The following is a 21788-nucleotide window of genomic DNA, read 5'->3' as shown; positions in this document are numbered from 1 at the left end:
TGAGCTTAGCTTAGCAGTGCTCTCCATCTTGGGTGGGAGGAGGGCTGTGTCTGACAACCCCCCGAACTGGGACAGTCTTCGCAGGTCTGGAAGCGTCCAGGCAGTTCCAAGGAAGCTGGAAGGGGGTGCGCTAGGGCTTGGGGCTATCTCCCTCGTCCTTTCCTCAGAGGCAGTGGGTTAGTGGGGCTGAGGGCTTCTCCTGGAAGATCCCTCTTCCTCCTCTTTCTCTCCTCCTTTCCTTCCCCTCTTTACTCCCCCGCCTCCCCTCCCTCCTCTGTCCCAGTCCCAGGGCTGTCCTTTAGGTCTGTCTTTGCCTCAGGCCCACCCCTACTCTTCTCTGCACACAGAGGGGACCTCACCCCGGATGAGGTGGTGTGTCTAGTGGACCAGGGCCTGCAAGACGGAGAGCGAGACTTCGGGGTGAAGGTGCGGTCCATCCTGTGCTGCATGCGCCACCAGCCCAGTGAGTGTGACCTTGGCCCCGTCCCTGGCTGCCCATCTGATGCCACCACAACCTCCTGGCCGGGCACAGGGGCCATACCAGTCCCCATGGTCTCTCTTGAGCCCATCAGTTGGACCTCGGGTCTTCCTCCTGGGCAAGCTCGGAACTACCTGCAACAGAATTTTCTCCCCAGGGAGGCTGAGCCTGGGAGCCACATGACCTGCAGGAAGCTTAAAATCAAGGGAGGCTGAACGACAGAGAAAAGCCTAAGCCTGGTTCCTGTCAGGCTGCAGTCCTCCCTTGAGACCCTGTGGGCCAGGCCCCCTCCTGTCAGGGCTGTGGAACCTGGGACTAGGTCTCAGCGCCAGGGCCTGAGGGGTCTCCCCGTGACCAACACTGGTCACATCTCCAGGGCTTGTCCTTCCAAGGCAGAGCCCCGCTGTGTGACTCTCTCCAGGTCACATCACCTCTCTGGATCTCAGACGTGCCTTGTCACAGGAGGTGATCGTAGTTACCCCATTCTCTGCTCTAAGGAGTAGTGAGCCCACGGCGAGGGGCTAGTGTCAACCTGCAGGGCCTCCCTGTGCAGAGTGGCTTGGGGTATTTTCTCTAATCCTCACGGGTCTAGGAGACAGGACCACCATCGTTTATCCCCATTTGACAGATGAGGACACTGAGGTGGAGAGAGGCTCAATCAGGAAGGCACAAAGCCCGGAGCAGAACCCAGGGCCACCTGGTTCCAAAGCCTGGGGTTGGTCATTCTTTTTAAAACACTTTACAATGACCAACGTCAGCAATGTGTTTAGTAACACTAGTGGGAGCTGTTTTAGGTTTAAATGTTAAACTGTGCGGACCTCCATCTCATCTGCTAAGTTGAGGGTGGGTGTGGGGATTGAGAGAGAATTGCTATTTGTCGTTTACCGAGCCCAGGCCCTGACCTCGCTGTCTCACACGTGCAGCCTCGGCAAAGCCTCGCTGTGACCGTGAGCCACAGCACGAGGCTCTCTGCGAGGAGAGGATGCTGAGGCCCCGAAGGCCGCGGGGTCAGACCTTGAAGATGGGACACTGGGCCTTGTGCTGGCCTTGGGTGGGAGGGCGGGGAGGGTCTCTCTCCTCCGTGCTGCTGCCAGAGGCCCGGCGGGCATCTCGCCCACAGGCTGGTCCCCCGAGGTGGTGGAGCTGTGTAAGAAGTACCGGCAGCAGACCGTGGTGGCCATCGACCTGGCCGGAGATGAGACCATCCAAGGCAGCACCCTCTTCCCTGAACACGTGCAGGCCTACGCGGTGGGTCCTGGGGGACGGAGGCAGAGGAGAGGCTGGCTCTGGGGGAACCCCGTGGGGAGCTGGTCTCTATACCAGTAGCAGGAAGGCACACCGACGGGGGATCACGAGGCCTCCTGGGCTCCCAAGTGTGTGTGACTGGTTCTAGGAGCTCTAGAAGTTGGGAATCTGGTATGAAAGAAAAAACCCCACTTGGTGCTGGAGGGTCCTGGGTTGGAGCCTTTCGGCCTAATGATTCGCTGTGTGACCTTGGGCGAGACTCTCTATTCTCTGGGCCTGTTTCATCTGCTGGGATGACTGGGTTGGAGCAGACGTCTCGAAGCCTCATGCTGTGCTTCCCGTGGAAGGGGTGAAGCATGGGGTGGAGAGTAGGGGCTCTGGAATCCCTTCCTAGCGGTCTGACCCTGGTCGTGATACCTAATTCTCCTGAGTTTCAGTCCCTCCCCGCTCCCTGTAAGATAGGTATTAGAGCAGTTGTGAATATGACGTAAGGTGTCTAAACCATTTCCTCCAGTGTCTGACTCATAATAACTGTCTAATAAAGGAGGACTACCACTTAAATGATTACAAAAACGGAACCCACCCGACCTCCCTGTCTGGGAGCCAGCCAGGCTGACTCAGCCCGAGTGTAGTGAAGGCAGGGCCTGCGGGGCCGAGCCCCAGGCCGCCCCTGACCAAGCCCTCGCCCTTACAGGAGGCCGTGAAGAGCGGCGTCCACCGCACGGTCCACGCCGGGGAGGTGGGCTCGGCCGAGGTGGTGAGAGAGGTGAGTGGCTGGGCAGGCGGTGGGGCCCTTCTCCCCGCTCGCCCCGCAGCCCGTGCTGGGCTCCACGCTGCTTGTCAACAGGCCGTGGACGTGCTCAAGACCGAGAGGCTGGGGCACGGCTACCACACTCTGGAGGACCCGGCCCTCTACAACAGGCTGCGGCAGGAAAACATGCACTTCGAGGTGAGGGGAGGGGGGGAGGTCAAGGGAGCGGTGGAGCGCGCGGAGGGTCCAGCAGCCGCGGGGAGCGTGGGCCGCGGGCCTTGGAGCTGCTGGGTGGGGGGAGGAAGGCAGGACTGACGGCTCCTGGGACTCTGCTGCGAGGGAGCCGCTGTGACCGGGGCAAGAACGGCGCCGGAGGAGGTGGCGCCAGCTGGCCTGGGGACGGGGGTCAGCGCAACCCTGGGGGCTTCATGCCAGCCACCCGCCTGCTCTTCCAGGTCTGCCCCTGGTCCAGCTACCTCACCGGCACCTGGAAGCCAGGCACGGAGCATGCAGTCGTTCGGTGAGGCCAGGTCCCCTGGGCTCCGTTCAGTTTTGTACTAGGAAAGCCAAGGGTGGGAAGGGGATGCAGCGACTGGGCGCTGGTTCCTGCGGGGTCTCCTGGGTGTGAAAGCTCTTCAAATGCTTGGGAAGCGGGCGCTATTGTCCCCGTCTTACAAGTGAGGAAGCCAAAGTCTGGATGTGGTGTAACTTGATTATGAGGCCACCCAGCCTTTGGATAGCACAGCTGGGGGCCCCGTAGCTCATCCAGCTATAGCAGAATGCCCTGCTACCCCAAAGGAAACTTCCACACTCCAGATTCCACCTCCTAGGAATTAGGAAGATGAGTCTCTCTTGCTCACGTGGTCTCTGCTCCTGGCCCCTCTGGGCATTCCCCCAGCACATCCTGAAGCTTTCCCCAGGAGAGCCTGTCCCGTCCCACCCCACCCCGAGGCTGCCCCATAGGCTTAACTAAGAAGCTTTGGCCCTTCTTCAGGTTGCCCTGGGACTGAGCCCTGGGCGAGGCCTCAGGAGGGAAAAGCTGACCCAGAAGTTCACTAAGAACTCGGGGTGACCATATTCAGGCCAGCACTGAGGTCTGTCCGCCAAGCTTACGAGAAGGAGAGGAGCTTGGGCTCGCTCACACTCTGAGTACAAGGCGGGCCTGAGATGCTTTAGGAGTGTGGAGTGTGCAGTACCTACAGGACACCCAAGGCATGTGGGCATACAGCCTGTGGGCTGGAGAAAGACTCAGAGTCACCTAGAGATACGGTGGTTGAAGGAGAAGTGATGGCCTCAGCAGACGGTGGAGCACGAGGGCCTAGGATTCTGGTAACTGACTGTACTGCTGAACTGAATGAATAAGCATTTTCAGAACTCTAATGGAAAACTGATGAATTCATAAAAGTGCTAACAAAAGATCAAGGTAAACAAAATTACATGGGACTGAGTGAACTGATGAGGATGATTATAATTTTTGTGATTTTCTGTTTGAATAAAAAAAAAGAGGGCCTAGGAGAGAATCCAGGACAGTGACGTTGAAGGTACAGGCAGGAGGAAAGCCACGAGTGCGGTGTCCAAGAAATCTAGGGAAAAGGTCAACAGTATAAAATTCTGCTCCACAAGTCGGGTGAAGTTAGAGCTAGGAAAAGTCCATTGGATTTAATAAGATGGTGGTCAGGGATTATGCTAAGAACAGGCCCCATGGCGTATCTGAAGAGTCAGATCCCACGGGGGCTGAGGACGGTTGGTGAAGGGGGCAGACGACTCGCAGAGTGCGGCTGTGGAGGGCAGGGCCAGAGAGGCGGGTAGCTAGAGCGGGCTGTTGCTTTTCTGGCCTCGCCAAGCCGGCCCCTCTCCTGCCTTTGCCTGGCTCTGGCCTGGCTGGATGGCTTTAAGTCTTGAGTTGCTAGTAATGTGGCCTTGGACAAGTCACCCGAGTTCCCTGAACTTGTGTCTTCCTCTGTACAACGAGGAGAACCTCCAGGCCTGTCTAAGGGTGCCGCGCGGTTCAAAGGAGTGTGGATGTCCACGTGCAGAGACTGTTTACACAGCAGTAATGGGAGGCGCTTCTCCCCCTCCCCCCCACCCCCTGCATTGTCCAGGTTCAAAAACGATCAGGCTAATTACTCCCTCAACACGGATGACCCACTCATCTTCAAGTCCACCCTGGACACTGATTACCAGATGACCAAACAGGACATGGGCTTCACTGAAGAGGAGTTTAAGAGACTGGTGAGTGGGTGTGTGCCTTGACTCTGGGCCCTGGGAGTGTGTGAGGCCTGCAGGTCCTGTCCAGGGCCCGGAAGCCCTGGAGAATGAGGGGTGAGTCTGCTGCAACAGGCCAGGCCAAGGCAGACCTGGAGTTCGATGCCTTCCACGGAGAAGACATCTTCGGCTGAGATCCTGACCTAGGACTGGGTTTTCTAGCCTCTGCTTCGGTCAAGTGCCTTGAAAGACTCCGAAAGCCGTCAACCGTCTCCCCAGAAAGGCGTGCTCAGCTCTACATTTTGCACACACTTTTCAGGCCACTCAGAGACCCCAGGATGAGCCCTTGATTTCCGTGGTTCTGACATCCCAAGTCTGTCCCTGCAGGACTGTCTCTCTGGCGCCACACATCCCACCCCGTCTCTCAAAGGTTTCTCCAACCTCCCTGCCACATCTGTGTATCACGTCCTGCCACGTTAAGAACCCAGAACCTCACAGTCTCTGCTCTGGCGGGTGCTGCCGCGTGACCTTGGACAAGGCCTCGCCACTCTGAGCTTAATGAATTGCCCATGTTTAATGGACTGTCACTAGATTGCTAAGGACTCCCTCCTATGCTCTCTGGTTTCACACTGTCTGCCGTGCTGGCCCTTCCAGAACATCAATGCGGCAAAGTCCAGTTTCCTCCCAGAAGATGAGAAGAGGGAGCTTCTTGATCTGCTCTATAAAGCCTACGGGATGCCACCTTTGGCCTCTGCAGGTATGTTTCTGATGGAGCTGCTGGGCTGGGGCCCTGCCCAGGTCCTGGCTCCCACCTGTCTTTCCAGGGACTTCTAGCAAGATGCCCTCCCTTCCTCTCCTGGGCAGCACCAGGGATGCGTGATGACTTCCTGGCTGGTGGTCCTCCCTCACTGCACAGGCTCACTTCCTGCATAATGCTGTGAGGCTGGTCTGAGGAGGAGCCTTTCTCAAGCCCACTCCCAAGGTCTTGGCAACTTGGGGCATCTCCAGGGCTGCCCAAAGCCAAGGGCAGGGAGTTGAGCCCAGGGTGCAGCTAGGTTCTGCTTCCTTCCTTCCTGTGTGGCCTTGACAGAGCCTTTCCTTGCTCTAAGCCTCAGTCTCCCCATCTGTAGAAAGGGGTTCCTCTCTGGCTCTGATGTTCTGTGATTTTTTTTTTTTTTTTAAATGTCCTGGGTACTACAAGTTGCCTCACCTTTCTGCTTCTCTTGGCAAGCAGGGCAGTGTCCCTGAAGACATCGTGGCCACCTCTCAGAGTCCTCACCCTGTGGATGGAGTCCTCACAGCTCCCTTTACTCCTTCCAGGGAGACTATGATTTCCAGAGTCAGCTACTGACGCTCGTGAAGCCCACATGCCTGTTTCCGTACACACATATACCTCCGCCTGGCCGTGTCTCTCCTCTGATTGTGTGCCCGGGCCAGGATCAGGGCCTGTGGCTGGTTGAATCTGAATCCCTCCCTCCTCTGGTAACCTGTGCTGAAAATCTGGTGCTTAATAAAGAAAACAACAGCTGGGGTTGTGCAGCACGTGGTGTGTGGCGCTGCGGTCGGAGCAGGCCAACTTGGGTTTGTGGAGAACAGAAGGAGCCCCTGGGGCCCCCCGACGCAGGCAGCCTGCCCAGCAGCAGGGTCCCGAGAGCCTGGTGGGCTCTGTGAATGGGAGGGGGGGGGGCAAAGCGGGGCCCAAAGCCTACTCTCCGTCCAGAAGAAACCAGGCTTCTCTTGAAGGCTTATCTGCTTAAATGCTCCCTGAACTCTTAACCCCCTCCTACTCTAGGTCCTAAGTGGGGAAACCTTCCTTTTGGGTTCCCAAAGCTGTGAATTGGGGTGAGAGAGGGTAAGATGGAAGATGATTCTTCAGATACTGGCCTGAGGTGTGGTGCTGGCCTCTGCGGTACCCCGGCATCTTCTCAGGTACTTCATTCCGTGGAAGCCCGGGGCAGCAATGGGTCCCAGCTAATCATGGCCTTGGGGGAACAAGGCCCAGCCCCTGCTTTTGCTGTTTAAAGGAGAAATAATCATCTTAAACCTATCACACAAATCATCAGCATTTATTTCCTGGGTCCTAGGTGTCACTTATCTTGGTAGAAAGGGCAAAGAGTTAATCAGAGAGTTTTGAGCACAAGATCCCTTCGCTAAAAATGGATCTGTGAAGCTCCATGAGGGAACCTCAGAGCTGCATAGATGGTCAAAGAGTTTAACTTACAATGGCTTCCAAAATAAAAGGTAAATTGTCAGCTCCCTCCCTCTCTGCTGAGAAAAGGTTTAAAGTTTCTAAAAAGTTTAAAAGTGCTTCTTAAAAAAGGGATAAGAAGGTCCTGACACAGAAGGCTGGCTGGGTTGGAGAAGAGGGGGCAGAGCTAGAATGCGGTCCCTGCCCCAGCTGTTCACCCAGGTGGCAGGACCCAGCCCCCGAGTCCCAGCACCTGCTGAATAAATAACATCCTGTGGTTACAGTGTCTTGAAAGTGTACCCGGGCAAGTGAGGAGGTGGTGGGAGCGTGGAGCCTGGGGGTGTGGGCAGAGGGCCTTCCCAGGGTAGGGGCCACGGGAGCCTCTGGGGCTGCCTTTCAGTCTGGCCTGGCTTGCCTGGAACACATTGCTCAGAGGAAAGGCTGCTGGGCCAGTGCCAGGGCTTCCGTCCACGGTGCGTCACTCTTCCAGCCTCCTCGGGCAAGGTCATGTTCAAGATGAGGTGGTCCCATCGCTGCTCTTGGGCTGGTTGCTACCTTCCTTGTCTGGGGTGCCCACCTCCGCCTGTCCTTCTGCAGAGGAGAGAGAAAGGAGCATAAATACAAACGTAATGCATAGAAAGAGGTCCAGAGGGGCCCAGCCACAGCAGTAACCGTGGATAAGCCCTGGGAAGCAGGACAGGATTGGGGGGTAGTAGCTAAAGGGAACTTTAGCCTAGTCTGTAACATTTTAATTTCTACAAAGAAAATGTGCATGTGCTGTTACTAGCATAATTAAAGTGAAGAAAAGGCCAGGATCATGGATGGATGCTTGTAGCTGGGGAGGGTCAGGATGTTTGTGTGGGGTGTCTAGAGTCCCAGCATGTGCTCAGCAAACAGTAGTTCTTGTAAGACAGAGAAGGGCATCAGAAGATGCCAGCCCAGGGGAGCACCAGGGGTGGCCTGCAGCAGGGGCTGGGGTGGAGCCCATCGCTGTCTCACTGTGCTGTGTCCCCACCAGGCCACCCCCATCTCCCTCTCTGGCCTCTGTCTTTGCATCCTTAGGCTAAGCCCTTCACGTGACTAGGGAGAAACTACCCTGCGCCCAGACCCTGAGGCTGCAGACAGGCAAGTACTTTCCATGCAGTCATACAGCAGCCTGGAGGTGTGATGAGGGTCATGATACGACTCGGATGAGAAAAACAAGGCTCAGAGAGGTGAACCGAGCTGCCGGAGAGCCAAACAGTGGAGGGAGCAGTGTCCCTTCCACTAACCAGAAGGCTGCCGCCTAAAGGAGCGCTCTCTAGGGTTTGTAAACACCCGTCACTGACACCGCCTCACTCTGCCCTGGCAGCGGGCTTCAGAGGTGGGGTTAGTGGGAGTGAGGGGTGCAGGGAGAACTTGGACACCTGTGCCTCAGGTCACCTCCTATCATGGGGCAGGGCCTGTAGCAAAGGCCGGGTCCCAGAGGGTCCTGGCCCACTGGAAGCCTGACAAATGAGACTGCACTTCAGGCAGATTCCCCAGTCTGTGATGCCCTACTTGGTCCGAAGCCTCCCGCCCTGGCGAGCAAGAATATTTTCGTTAAATTCCGCAGTAACTGCCGCTCTGCCATTTCCTTGCTGTGGGACCTCAGGTAATTTATTTAATCTCTCCAAGCCTCTGCTTCCTGATCTATGAAGTGAGGATGATGACATCCCTGCCCCTCTGTGGTCACCTGGCACATGGGACAGCTCAGCCAGGGGCAAGGCTTCTTCTGTGCAGGTCCCAGCTCTCTTCTGGCCCACAGAGAGGTCCCCAAGCATTTTCCTCTCCAGCCAGCACCCCTGGGACTCCCTCAGGGCAGTTTCAGGTCACGTGCTGCCAAGCAGTGCGTTCATATTCCTTCAGCCCTGCTGGCTGTTTACGTTTCATTATTCGGCCAAGTAAGGAAACGTTTGTGCTCCCCGCGTAAGGAAACATCAGAGAAGACAAAGGTTTGCACACAAAGGGCTTGGGGAGCGTTAACACACAGGACTTGGGGAGGCCTGGCCGCCAGGCCTCAGGACAGGCCAAGGCTGTGGCCCCTCCTCCCCTGCCCGGGCTCCGCCTCAGTTTCCCAGGAGCTTTAGGCAAACAGAAGTTCCAGGGCCTGCAGGATCAGAACCTGTATTCCCCGTACTCCCACTCCCTCGGTGAGTCCGCTGGACTGAGCACGGCTCGCAGACGTGCCAGTGGAAGCTGCTCGTTGCAAGGCCTACTGGAAGGCTCCTCGGCCAGTCACTCTGGCCTGCACTGCGCCGGGAGCACCTCACTGCCTTGCGGTGAGCACTACTCCTTCCTCAGGTCCCCTTTTAACTGTCCGTCACCCTGGCAGACAGCTGCCAGGACACCAGGTACCTCAGGGATCTCGAATCGGACGGGGGTGGGAGCAGGCATTAGAGGGCCTGGGCAGGTGGATGAGTGGCTACACTGAGTTGAAGGAGATCGAAAACCGTTCACCAGAGCAGACGCAGATGGCCTGGCAGCAGGCCTGGCATGGCAGCTGGGCGTGCTGGTCAGTGAACAGCCACTGACCAGGCACCTCTGCCGGGTGCCAAACGCCACCAGGCACCGAGGGCCCAGGACACGGATCCCAGGGGAGAGGCCCTGTGCTCAGGGGGCTGTGGAGGCGCCAAGAGAACAGGCGCCTCCCCTGCCAGAGAGGGGAGTGATGGCTTCTCAGCAGAGCGGTCTGGGCCTCTGAGAAAGAGGAAAAGCCAGCCTGGCAAGGGGAGGGCAGGCAGGACCAGACAGAGGGAGAGCGCGGCAAGGCCCATCAGGGACTTCCAGGAAACAGAAGTCCCTTCCTCAGGCTGGACCAGAGGCGCAGGGGAGAAAGATGGGAGCAGAGGCTGGAGGGGAGCAGGGTGAGACCCGGGGAGGCTCCCACGCTTGGTGAGGAGTTCAGGCCGCAGGACAAGGGAGGGCTGACAGACCACTGACGGGGACGGCACGGGGAGGGAGGGTGGGGTTCCTGGGGGAGCCAGGACTGGTGAGGGATGTTCTAGCAGAGGAAACCGTGAGATGAAGGGGGGTGGATGCAGGGGCAGAAGCACGACGGGACAGGGGATTTAAATGAACCCTGCTGGCAGCTGTCCAGCAGGAGGGCTGGGGCGGGGATGGATCAGGGAGGCCCGGGCAGAGGCCGCTGGGGTGCTGGGAGTGGCCTGAGCCAGGTGGTGGCTGTGGGGACAGAGAGAAGCGGAGGGACTGGGGAGGGACCTTGGAGGAGAACTGACAGGGCCTGTGGGTGGACGGGGAGGCTGAGGGGAAAGGGGAGTACCGGGATGCCTGGCCAGAGGGTCCTCACGGCCTGAGACACTGGCACCCCCTAGCCTAGGGAGTGGCTGCCCTCTGCCACTGACCGTGGGCCTGGGGCCTGATTTAAATGCAGTTTCTTCTCTGAGAAAGAGGGGGCCGGCTAGGACTTAAGAGGCCAGTCCCGGAGCCCAGAAGAGGGTCTCCCACCAGGAGTGCTTGAACCCGAGAGTACCCATGGGTTCTGACCTGCGCCCTCGAGGGCTAGCTCGCCCATGTCGCCAGCCAGCTTCCGTACGCTTACGGCCTCGGAGTCTCCCTGGATGTCAGGGACTGCGTTCCGGCGGCCCGTCCGGTCACAGGAGATGAAGTCCGAGTAGGAGGACTCGACCTCCATCATGCCTGTCGCATCACTCTTCAGGCCTGTGGGGACAAGGGCAGGAGCGCAGAGGTGAACCCTGGTGCATCCTGCACAGGGGACTCAGCTTGGGGCCCAGCACTGATGTCTTTCGACAAACCGACAGTTATTGCCTTGCTCGCTGACAACAAAACAGAAAGCACAGAAAAGTAGAAAGAACAAAATAAGTCATGCATAATTTTATACCCCAAAAGCCACCACCAACGTTTTAAAGAACATCTTTTGTGTCTTCTCTAAGTAAAGTTCATGATAACTACCTATACATTTATCAACACCACGTACCAGGCACTGGCTAGGGGCCGCAGATGCAGCAACGAACAAGTCAGCCATGGTCCTTGCCCTCAGGGAGCTGACAGTCTACTGGGTCATTTAGCGTAATTACCTAATACCTAAGTAATTACTACAATGCTCCGGACTTCCAGGGAGAAGGCAGGGTACCAGAGTGACTACCAGGGCCTGACCAAGGCTTGGGGGTCAGGAAGTGACATTTTAGTTGAGAACCTAGGAGGAATAGATAGACAAGGAGTCTAGACAAGGAGTGAGGGGAAGAGCACGTATGAAGGCTCTGTGGAGCAAAGGCACAGTGGGATGGAAGAAACGTACGTGCCGTGGGCTGGGGAACTGTGGGAGAGGGGCCAAGAGGATGCTGCTGAGTTGGGCAGGGGCCCGATCACATCTTCAATTTGGTCCCTGAGGGGTTGAGGCTCATGAATGTTCAGATTAGCATTTTCAAAGACGACTCTGGCACCTAAGGTGAGCAGACCTGAATGGGGGCCAGCTAGGGGGCTCCTGCAAAAATTCAGGTGTGAGAAGATGGTGGGTGAAGCAGGGATGGAAGAAGGTATTGCATGCAAAGAGAAATCAAAAGAAAGGGGGAGTAGCAGTACTCATATGAGACGAAACAGACTTTAAAATAAAGGCTGTTATAAGAGACAAGGAAGGACGCTACATAATGATCAAGGGGTCAGTCCAAGAAGAATACATAACAATTGTAAATATATATGCACCCAACATAGGAGCACCTCAATATATAAGGCAAATACTAACAATCATAAAGGGAGAAATCGACAGTAACACCATAGTGGGGGACTGGAACACCCCACTTTCATCAGTGGACAGATCATCCAGACAGAAAATCAATAAAGAAACACAGGCCTTAAATGACACATTAGACCAGATGGACTTAATTGATATTTATAGAGCATTCCATCCAAAAGCAGCAGAATATACATTCTTCTTCTCAAGTGCACATGGAACATTTTCCAGGACTGACCACGTGCTGGGCCACAAAGTGAGCCTCAGTAAATTTAAGAAAAGTGAAATCATATCAAGCATCTTTTCCGACCACAATGCTATGAGATTAGAAATAAACTACAAGAAAAAAACTAAAAAACACAAACACATGGAGGCTACACAATATGCTACTGAACGACCAATGGATCACTGAAGAAATCAAAAAATACCTAGAGAAAAATGAAAATGAAAGCACAATGATCCAAAACCTATGATGGGATGCAGCAAAAGCAGTTCTAAGAGGGAAGTTTATAGCAATACAATCCTACCTCAAGAAACAAGAAAAATCTCAAATAAACAACCTAACCTTACACCTAAAGCAACTAGAAAAAGAAGAACAAATAAAACCTACAGTTAGTAGAAGGAAAGAAATCATAAAGATCAGAGCAGAAATAAATGAAACTGAGAAGAAGAAAACAATATGAAACTAAAAGCTGGTCCTTTGAAAAGATAAACAAAATCGATAAACCTTTAGCCAGACTCATCAAGAAGAAAAGGGAGAGGACTCAAATCAATAAAATTAGAAATAAAAAAGGAGAAGTTACAACCGACACCACAGAAATACAAAGGATCTTAAAAGATTACTAACAGGGACTTCTCTGGTGGTCCAGTAAGACTCTGTGTTCCCAGTGCAGGGGGCCCAGGTTTGATCCCTGGTGAGGGAACTAGATCCCACATGCATGTTGCAACAGAGAAGCCCGCATGCCACAACTAAACATGCCACAACGAAGATCCCGCATGCTGCAACTAAGACCCAGTACAGCCTAAAAAAGAAAGAAAAGGACTACTACAAGCAACTGTATGCCAATAAAACAGACAACCTGGAAGAAATGTACAAATTCTTAGAAAGATACAATCTCCCAAGACTGAACCAAGAAGAAATAGAAAATATGAACAGACCCATCACAAGTACTGAAATTGAAACTGTGATTAAAGAACTCCCAACAAACAAAAGTCCAGGACCCAATGGCTTCACAGATGAATTCTATCAAACATTTAGAGAAGAGCTAACACCTGTCCTTATGAAACTGTTCCACAAAACTGCAGAGGAAGGAAAACTCCCAAACTCATTCTGTGAGGCCACTATCACCCTGATACCAAAACCAGACAAAGATACCACAAAAAAAGAGAAAATTACAGGGCAATATCATTGATGAACACAGACATAAAAATGCTCAACAGAGACTTCCCTGGTGGCGCAGTGGTTAAGAATCTGCCTGCCAACACAGGGGACATGGGTTCGAGCCCTGGTCCGGGAAGATCCCACATGCTGTGGAGCAACTAAGCCCATGTGCCACAACTACTGAGCCTGCACTCTGGAGCCCACGAGCCACAAATACTGAAGCCCACCAGCCTACAGCCTGTGCTCCACAACAAAGAGAAGCCACTGCTTGCCGCAACTAGAGAAAGCTCGCACGCAGCAACGAAGACCCAGTGCAGCAAAAGAAAAACAAACAAACAAACGAACAAACCACCTCAACAAAATACTAGCAATCTGAATCCAACAATACATTAAAAGGATCATACACCATGATCAAGTGGGATTTATCCCAGGGATGCAAGGATTTTTCAATATCAGCAAACCAATCAATGTGATAATACCACATCAACAAACTGAAGAATAAAAACCATATGATCATCTCAATAGATGCAGAAAAAGCTTTTAACGAAATTAGACACCCATTTATGATAAAAACTCTCCAGAAAGTGGGCTTAGAGGGAACATACCTCAACATAATAAAGCCATATATGACAAACCTACAGCTAACATCATACTCAACAGTGAAAAGCTAAAAGCATTTCCTCTAAGACCAGGAACAAGAAAGGATGTCCACTCTTGCCACTTTTATTCAACACAGTTTTGGAAGTCCAAGCTACAGCAATCAGAGAAGAAAAAGAAATAAAAGGAATCCAAATTGGAAAAGAGGAGGTAAAACTGTCACTGTTTGCAGATGACATGATACTATACATAGAAAATCCTAAAGACACTACCAGAAAACTACTAGAGCTCATCAATGAATTTGGTAAAGATGCAGGTTACCAAATTAATACACAGAAATCTATTGCATTTCTATGCACTAACAATGAAAGATCAGGATGAGAAATTCAAGAAATAATCCCATTTACCACTGCATCAAAAAGAATAAAATACCTAGGAATAAACCTACCTACGGAGACAAAAGACCTGTACTCCGAAAACTATAAGATGCTGATGAAAGAAATCAAAGACAACACAAACAGATGGAAGGATATACCGTGTTCTTGGATTGGAAGAATCAATACTATCAAAATCACTATACTACCCAAGGCAATCTACAGATTCAATGAAATCCCTATCAAATCACCAATGGCATTTTTCACAGAACTAGAACAAAAAATCTTAAAATTTGTATGGAGACACAAAAGACTCCGAATAGCCAAGGCAATCGTGAGAAAGAAAAATCAGGCTCCCTGACTTCGGACTATACTACAAAGCTATAGGCATCAAAACAGTATGGTACTGGCACAGAAATAGAAATATAGATCAATGGAACAGGATAGAAAGCCCAGAAATAAACCCACGCACCTGTGGTCAATTAATCTACGACAAAGGAGGCAAGACTATACAATGGAGGAAAGACAATCTCTTCAATAAATGGTGCTGGGAAAACTGGACAGCTACATGTAAACACATGAAATTAGAATACTCTATAACACTGTACACAGACATAAACTCAAAATGGATTAAAGACCTAAATTTGAGACCAGATGCTGTAAAACTCTTAGAGGAAAACATAGGCAGAACACTCTCTGGCATAAATCGCAGCAATATCTTTTTTGTTCCATCTCCCAGAGTAATGGAAATAAAAACAAAAATAAATGGGATCTAATTAAATTCAAAAGCTTTTGCACAGCAAAGGAAACCATAAACAAAATGAAAAGACAACCCACAGAATGGGAGAAAATATCTGCAAATGATGTCACCGACAAGGGATTAGTTTCCAAAATTTACAAACAGCTTACAAATTTACAAACAAACAACCCCATCAAAAAATGGGCAGAAGATCTAAGTAGACACTTCTCCAAAGAAGACATACAGATGAAGAGGCACATGAAAAGATGTTCAACATTGCTAATTATTAGAGAAATGCAAATCAAAACTATAATGAGATATCACCTCACACCAGTCAGAACGGCTATCATCAAAAAATCCACAAACAACAAATGCTGGAGAGGGTGTGGAGAGAAGGGAACCCTCCTACACTGTTGGTGGGAATGTAAATTAGTGCAGCCACTATGGAAAACAGTATGGAGGTTCCTTAAGAAACTAAAAATTGATCTACCATATGATCCTGCAATCCCACTCCTGGGCATGTACCCAGAGAAAGACATGGTCTGAAAGGATACATGCACCCCAGTATTCACTGCAGCACTGTTGACAATAGCCAAGACATGGAAGCAACCTAAATGCCTATCGACAGAAGAATGGATAAAGAAGATATGGTACATATATACAATGGAATATTACTCAGCCTTTAAAAAGAATGAAATAATGCCATTTGCAACAACATGGATGGACCTAGAGATTGTCATACGGAGTGAAGGAAGTCAGACAGAGAAAGAGAAATATCATGATATCACTTATATGCGAATCAAAAAAGATACAAATGAACTTATTTATAAAACAGAAACAGACTCACAGATTTAGAGAACGAGCTTATGGTTACCGGGGGGAAGGGTGGGGAGGAGGAATAGTTAGGGTGTTTGAGATTGACGTGTACACACTGCTATATTTAAAATGGATAGGACTTCCCTGGTGGCGCAGTGGTTAAGAATCTGCCTGCCAATGCAGGGGACACGGGTTTGAGCCCTGGTTCGGGAAGATTCCACATGCCACGGAGCAACTAAGCCCGTGTGCCACAACTACTGAGCCTGTGTTCTAGAGCCCGCAAGCCACAACTACTGAGCCTGCGTGCCACAACTACTGAAGCCTGCGCACTTAGAGCCCATGCTCCACAATAAGAGAAGCCACTGCAATAAGAAGGCCGCACACCACAACAAAGAGTAGCCCTGGCTTGCTGCAACTAGAGAAAGCTCGCGCGGAGCAACAAAGACCCAACGCAGCCAAAAAAAAAAATAAAAAAATAAAACCTTACTTAAAAAAAAAAGAATTGTGCTGAAAATGGATAACCAACAAGGACCTACTGTACAGCACAGGGAACTCTGCTCAATATTCTCTAACAACTTAACTGGGAAAAGAATCTGAAAAAAACCCAGATACATGTATATGTATAACTGAATCACTTTGTTGTACACCTAAAACTAACACAACATTGTTAATCAACTATACTCCAATATAAAATAAAAAGTTAGAAAAAAAAAAAACAAAGATGGTGGGTGAAGGAAGGAGGTGGTGACGGACACACACATTCCAGATGTAATCTGGAGGGTGAATCACCAGGACTTGGTGTTTGGCTGATGGGGAAGTGAGCTTTCTGACATGAATAAGTAGGTGGATGGAGGATGGTTCATGAGATGGGGGATGGATTGGGAGGAAAGACAGGAAATTAGGAGTTACTGCTACAGAGATGGTGGTTAATAGCCCTCCTGGTTGATTTTACAGCTGAGAGAGAAGAGAAGAGAACCACATATATAAAGAAGAGCCGCATACATGTAAAGAAGGATTTGTGAGGTCACACTATAGCACACCGGATTTTATAGCTGTTTGAAACTCCCTAAAACATGTCATGAAGGTTCCCTCTGGATGATTTCTGTATACGCACCATGGCACCATGACATATCTGATGAGTCCCCTAGAAATGCACACGGAGGCGCTTTCCCACTTTCCATCACTATGGACAGCACTAGGTCTTTATGTAAATATTTGTGCCTATGTCTAATTATTTCCTTAGAGTGTATTCCTAGAAGTAGAATTGCTAAGCTAAAGGGAAGGGTGAAATAATATTTAAGACACATTATTTTGATACATTTCCAAGTTGCTTTCCTGAATGACATAATGGTATTTATAATAACAGAAAAAGATGAGGAAATAAAACATAAATTCAGTTCTGTTCCTATTTATATTCCCACCAGCAGCCTGTAAGATTGCTGGTTTATCTGCACCCTTGTCAACAATGGGTATTGCTATTATATATATATATATTTTTAAAAGGCTAATCTGCTAGGGGAATACGAGTATCTCTCTTTGAGCACCTATGATTTCCTGAAGGCAATCAAATCACACAAGTCAGGCCGTGGACTCTGGCCACTTGGCACACCCTGAGTTAGCGAGGGATGGGGGGTCTAAGCCACTGGCTTGACCAGGAGCTCACAGTCCTCTAGGTGAGATGGGCCCAGCCAATTCCAGTTTTAGACACCCGTAGGTAAATGCCGATGCTCTTTATAGTATGAGGATGTTTACTGCACATCCTAGGTCAGTGACAGGGAAGCTCCCAAATGTCCCTCAAAAGGCCAGGCATTAAACGAATTATAAAATATTCACAAAAAAATACCCTGCACCAGATGGACCTGTACTGATGGCAAAGTGTCTGAGATAAACTGTTAATTGCAAAATGCAGGTTGCAAAACAACACCTTAAAGAAAACCCAGTTTCAACTCATACAACTCAACAACAAAAAAACAAACAACCCAAGCAAAAAATGGGCAGAAAACCTAAATAGACATTTCTACGAAGAAGACATACAGATGGCCAATAGGCACATGAGAAGATGCTCAACGTTGCTAATTATTAGAGAAATGGAAATCAAAACTACAATGAGGTACCACCTCACACCAGTCAGCATGGCCATCATTAAAAAGTCAACAAATAACAAATGCTGGAGAGGGTGTGGAGAAAGGGAACCCTCCTATGCTGTTGGTGGGAATGTAAGTTGGTGCAGCCACTATGGAAAACAGTATGGAGGTTCCTCAGAAAACTAATATGATCCATATATACAGCAATCCCTCTCCTGTGCATATATCCAGACAAAACTATAATTCAAAAAGATGCATGCACGCTTATGTTCATAGCAACACTATTCACAACAGCCAAGACATGGAAACAACCTAAATGTCCATTGACAGATGAATGGATAAAGAAGATGACACATTTATACAGTGGAATACTCCTCATCCATAAAGAATGAAATAATGCCATTTGCAGCAACATGGATGCAACTAGAGATCATCATACTAAGTGAAATAAGTCAGAAGGACAAATACTATATGATATCACTTATATGCAGAATCTAAAATATGACACAAATGAACCTATCTATGAAACATAGAAGCATAGAGAACAGACTGGTGGTTGCCAAGGGGGAGGGGATTGGGGGAGGGATGGAGTGGGAGGCTGCAGTTAGCACATGTAAGCTATTATATACAGAATGGATAAACAACAAGGTCCTACTGTACAGCACAGGGAACTATATTCATTATCCTATGATAAACCATAATGGAAAAGAATATGAAAAAAGAATATATGTATAACTGAATCACTTTGCTGTACAGCAGAAATTAATATAATATTGTAAGTCTATACTTCAATTAAAAAAAAGAAAGAAAACCCAGTTTCTATGGGGAAAGATAGCAGATACGAGAAAAAAAACCTTGCCAAGTGTGGTACTTTGTGTCTAAGGGGAACTTTCACTTCTAAGACTAAATTTTTATAATGGTAGTTTTTATAAGCCCAAGTTATCGTGCAACGCTTTCAGAAAGTAACCGACATTGGCAGGAAGCAGCTGGAAAGCAGCCAGGGTGGGGCTCAGTAACATGTGTGTGCGCACACGCGCATTGTGTGAAAAGTGGGGCTAGCCACTATGGAGGGCTGGACCACATCTCCCCACAACACCTAGCTCAGAAGAGACACGTAAAGAATAAACTAGGGGCACTCAAAGCTCAGACAGGGGAGACAGGGAGGCGGCCTGTAGTAGATAGAAAAGAACAAGAGACGTGACCTTGTGCTATGAACCTAGCTCTGCCACCAGACCCTGAGCAAGACTGCCTCTCTCTGGGCCTCCGTTTCCAGATCTGTAAAATAGAATAAAGGCGGGGCCCGAATTTGGTTTAAGGCAGCCCCCCCTCCAGCTCCAGCAGGGGGCGCACCCAGCCTATCTTTCTAAGCTGACTTGAGAGAAAGAAGTTGCCCTGGTTGTGTTTCCAGCTCTTTCTCAGCAAAAAAGACTCTGAACTCTCTGAAGTCCCAGAGGTGGTTCTTCTGTAGGTCACAGAAGTTTCACTTCTACACTCTCCCTCTGGGGAAACTGCTCAAAGCTTGAGAACAGGGCAGTGGCCTGTTGCAATAACAGCAGTAACACAGAATAAAAATTATGATGACAGTTCTAACAATAATCGTAAAGGTAACACTTATCAAGTCATCATGTTTTCCATACCTCGCTTACTAAATTGCCACAGCAGCCTCTGAGGTCTGCGAGGTGAGTTTATAACCACGACTTGGGAAGGTCTCAGGCGGACCCACACCTGCCGGTGGGAAGGAGACACTGGGCAGGCCACACCAGCTCCCGGGCCCCTTCTCCTCAGTCCTTTTCCTCCAACTAGGCCGTTGGCTCCATGAGAACTGGTATTCCTGTCTGGATTTTCACCAGACCAGACTGAAAGGCCTAATCCTGGCAGCTAATAACCATATGCTTCTGGCTGCTCCATCCTCAGATTCTCAACCAGGGCCTGGCAAAGAGCAGGTACTAAATAATCACTTGCCAAATTAAACCTGAATCTCTCTGTCTACCTATCTGTCTACCTTCCCTCCATCCCTCTTTCCCTATCTGTGGAAACCATAAAGTGACTCACTCCTTTGGCCAGTGGGAAAGGCCTCTGTCCGCTATAGATGGCTGTGCTGATGTTCTGGTCCAGGATCTCTAGCATCTGATACTGGGGATGGATGGAGTTACAGGCTCCATCTAAAAGGCCAGCTTCCTGCTGGAACTGACACCCTGGGGCTTTGGCTCCTGCCCTCGCCTGGCTGACCTTACAGGCTGCCCAGGGTAGGAAGCTGACTTTCCTGGCGTGGAGAGGGAAGCGTACCAAGCTCAAAGGCCAATGCTGCAAAAAACCAACCGTGGCCAGTGTGCTCCGGCTGCCATCCCTATCCCCCGAGGGAAGACCAATTCCAAAGACAGGTCTGGGGGTGGGGTGTGTCTGGGGAGTTCTCTGACACACAGCACAAGCACACGATTTCATTTTTCTACAACATTTGTATTCTTCCCTCACTCTCTGCTCTTAAAGTCAACAGCAAATGGGGAAATATAAGAAAGAATCCTCAGAGTTGGAAACTGCATCAGAAAACGGTAATTCTCAGACTCTGTTAAGGAGAGTATAAACGCCAGGACCTCTCTGAGGAGTGACTTAACATGATACATCAAGAAATCTCACCTTTTTTCATATCCTTGAGCCACTAAGTCGGCTTATAATACTTTTTTCTAAGAACGTAATCCATGTTGTGCATGAGGATAAATGTTCAAAGATGTTCATCACAGTATTACTTGTAATAGTCAAAAACTAAAGACACCAAAATGAGCTCCTAAGTGGGCATGTCACATGTCCTAAATGGACAATAGAGAAATATATACATATTTAACTGATTTGTATCTAAATGAAATACCATTCAGGTATTAAAATGTTTGTGAAGTTTTTAAGCGATGGGGAAATAGATTGTTCACACAGATTGTTCACATAGATTGTTAAATGAAGAATCTCAATGATATGATCACATATCAATATTATTTAATTAAATTATGAATGATTTTTAAATTTTCTGTGGTTTTTTTTCAGTGAAAAAATTCACTTTATTTTTAAATTATTTCATTTTTGAATATGTGTGTGTATGGTATGAAACTCAAGAAGTATGAAAGCAGGGACTTCCCTGGTAGCACAGTGGTTAAGAATCCACCTGCCAATGCAGGGGACATGGGTTCGAGCCCTGGTCCGGGAAGATCCCACATGCCGTGGAGCAACTAAGTCCGTGTGCCACAACTACTGAGCCTGTGCTCTAGAGCCCGCGAGCCACAATGACTGAGCCCGCATGCCACAACTACTAAGCCCGTGCGCCTAGAGCCTGTGCTCCGCAACAAGAGAAGCCACCACAATGAGAACCCTGAGCACCACAACGAAGAGTAGCCCCCGCTCGCCACAACTAGAGAAAGCCCACTCACAGCAACGAAGATCCAACGCAGGCAAAAAAAAATATATATATATGAAAGGAAAAAGAGTAAGAGCTCAGTGGCCTCCTTGGACTCAGGCACCTTCCCCCACCAGGCAAGTGCCTTCTTGTGTCCTCCCAAGATAATCCAGGCAACAAACAGATTCCCTCCTGCCCTCCCTTCCTTCCTTCTTCTTTTATTTAAAACAAAAAGTTGTTTTCCATCTCGCTTTTTTCACTCAAAAATACTTCCTGGAAACAATTCCAGATCATCCTGAAGCCACTGCAGCACTGATTATATAAAAACTCTAGAAACAAACCCGAAGTCCTTATACTACAAGATAACTTTTTATTTTTTATTGGCTGCATGGTGTCTGCTGTCTCACTGCTGTAGACCAATTTAATGATTTCTTGAGTGATAAACTTTGGGGTTGTTTCCATAAAAGTAGAATTGCCACATTAAAGGATATGTAAATTTAAAAAGTTGAACAGAGCCAAATTTTCCTCCACAGCGGTTAATTCCCATTGGACATATGTGAGGAGCACTTTGCGGCACCACATTCTCATCAACAGTCTTTTCCCCCCGGTCTGAACGGTGAGAACAGTCCCCCGCTGTTTCAGCTTGTACTGCTCCTGTGTGTGCAACTGAGCATCTCTCCATGTGTATTTCCTTTTCTGTGCATTGTTTATTCAAATCCTTTTGCCCATTCTTCTATTAGATTGTAGCCCTTTTTCTTATTGATTTGTAGGAGTTATTTATGTATCAATATTAAGACAATTAGTCTTTTGCCTTAAGAGGCG

At 49.6% G+C, this 21788-nt stretch overlaps 2 protein-coding genes across 39 annotated transcripts in view; one reads left to right on the top strand and one right to left on the bottom strand.

Moving 5' to 3' along the window:
- Nucleotides 1-6209, top strand: part of ADA (adenosine deaminase) — a 108438-nt gene extending 102229 nt beyond the window's left edge. For 13 of the 19 annotated variants that reach the window (XR_009558930.1, XR_009558936.2, XR_009558933.1 and 10 more), the window contains 7 exons: nucleotides 348-463; nucleotides 1599-1726; nucleotides 2418-2672; nucleotides 2930-2994; nucleotides 4577-4706; nucleotides 4999-5436; nucleotides 5914-6209. Coding sequence is in view for 3 of the 19 variants with exons in the window: in XM_030843520.2 (XP_030699380.1) it covers nucleotides 348-463; nucleotides 1599-1726; nucleotides 2418-2672; nucleotides 2930-2994; nucleotides 4577-4706; nucleotides 5334-5436; nucleotides 5914-5927 (811 nt within the window). In the remaining 16 variants the exon portion in view is untranslated. The remainder of the gene's footprint in view (nucleotides 1-347; nucleotides 464-1598; nucleotides 1727-2417; nucleotides 2673-2929; nucleotides 2995-4576; nucleotides 4707-4998; nucleotides 5437-5913) is intronic. The other 6 variants (XR_009558923.1, XM_030843522.2, XR_009558924.1 and 3 more) reach the window with 6 other exon arrangements.
- The window catches only part of PKIG (cAMP-dependent protein kinase inhibitor gamma), a 110715-nt gene continuing 92852 nt past the window's right edge, over nucleotides 3926-21788 (bottom strand). For 13 of the 20 annotated variants that reach the window (XM_060284321.2, XM_060284312.2, XM_060284314.2 and 10 more), the window contains 2 exons: nucleotides 10393-10566; nucleotides 6727-7458 (listed from right to left, as the gene is read on the bottom strand). In XM_060284321.2, coding sequence (XP_060140304.1) covers nucleotides 7379-7458; nucleotides 10393-10543 — 231 coding nt within the window. In that variant the 5' untranslated portion in view covers nucleotides 10544-10566 and the 3' untranslated portion in view covers nucleotides 6727-7378. Of the gene's footprint in view, nucleotides 4058-5889; nucleotides 6694-6726; nucleotides 7459-10392; nucleotides 10683-21788 lie in introns of those variants that run through there. The other 7 variants (XM_060284319.2, XM_060284322.1, XM_060284316.2 and 4 more) reach the window with 2 other exon arrangements.

Source organism: Globicephala melas, chromosome 15 (assembly GCF_963455315.2).
Source record: "Globicephala melas chromosome 15, mGloMel1.2, whole genome shotgun sequence".
In the NCBI taxonomy this organism is placed as follows: Eukaryota; Metazoa; Chordata; class Mammalia; order Artiodactyla; family Delphinidae; genus Globicephala; species Globicephala melas.
Note: the sequence above shows the minus strand (reverse complement) of the source record. Positions and strands in the feature narration are given on the sequence as shown.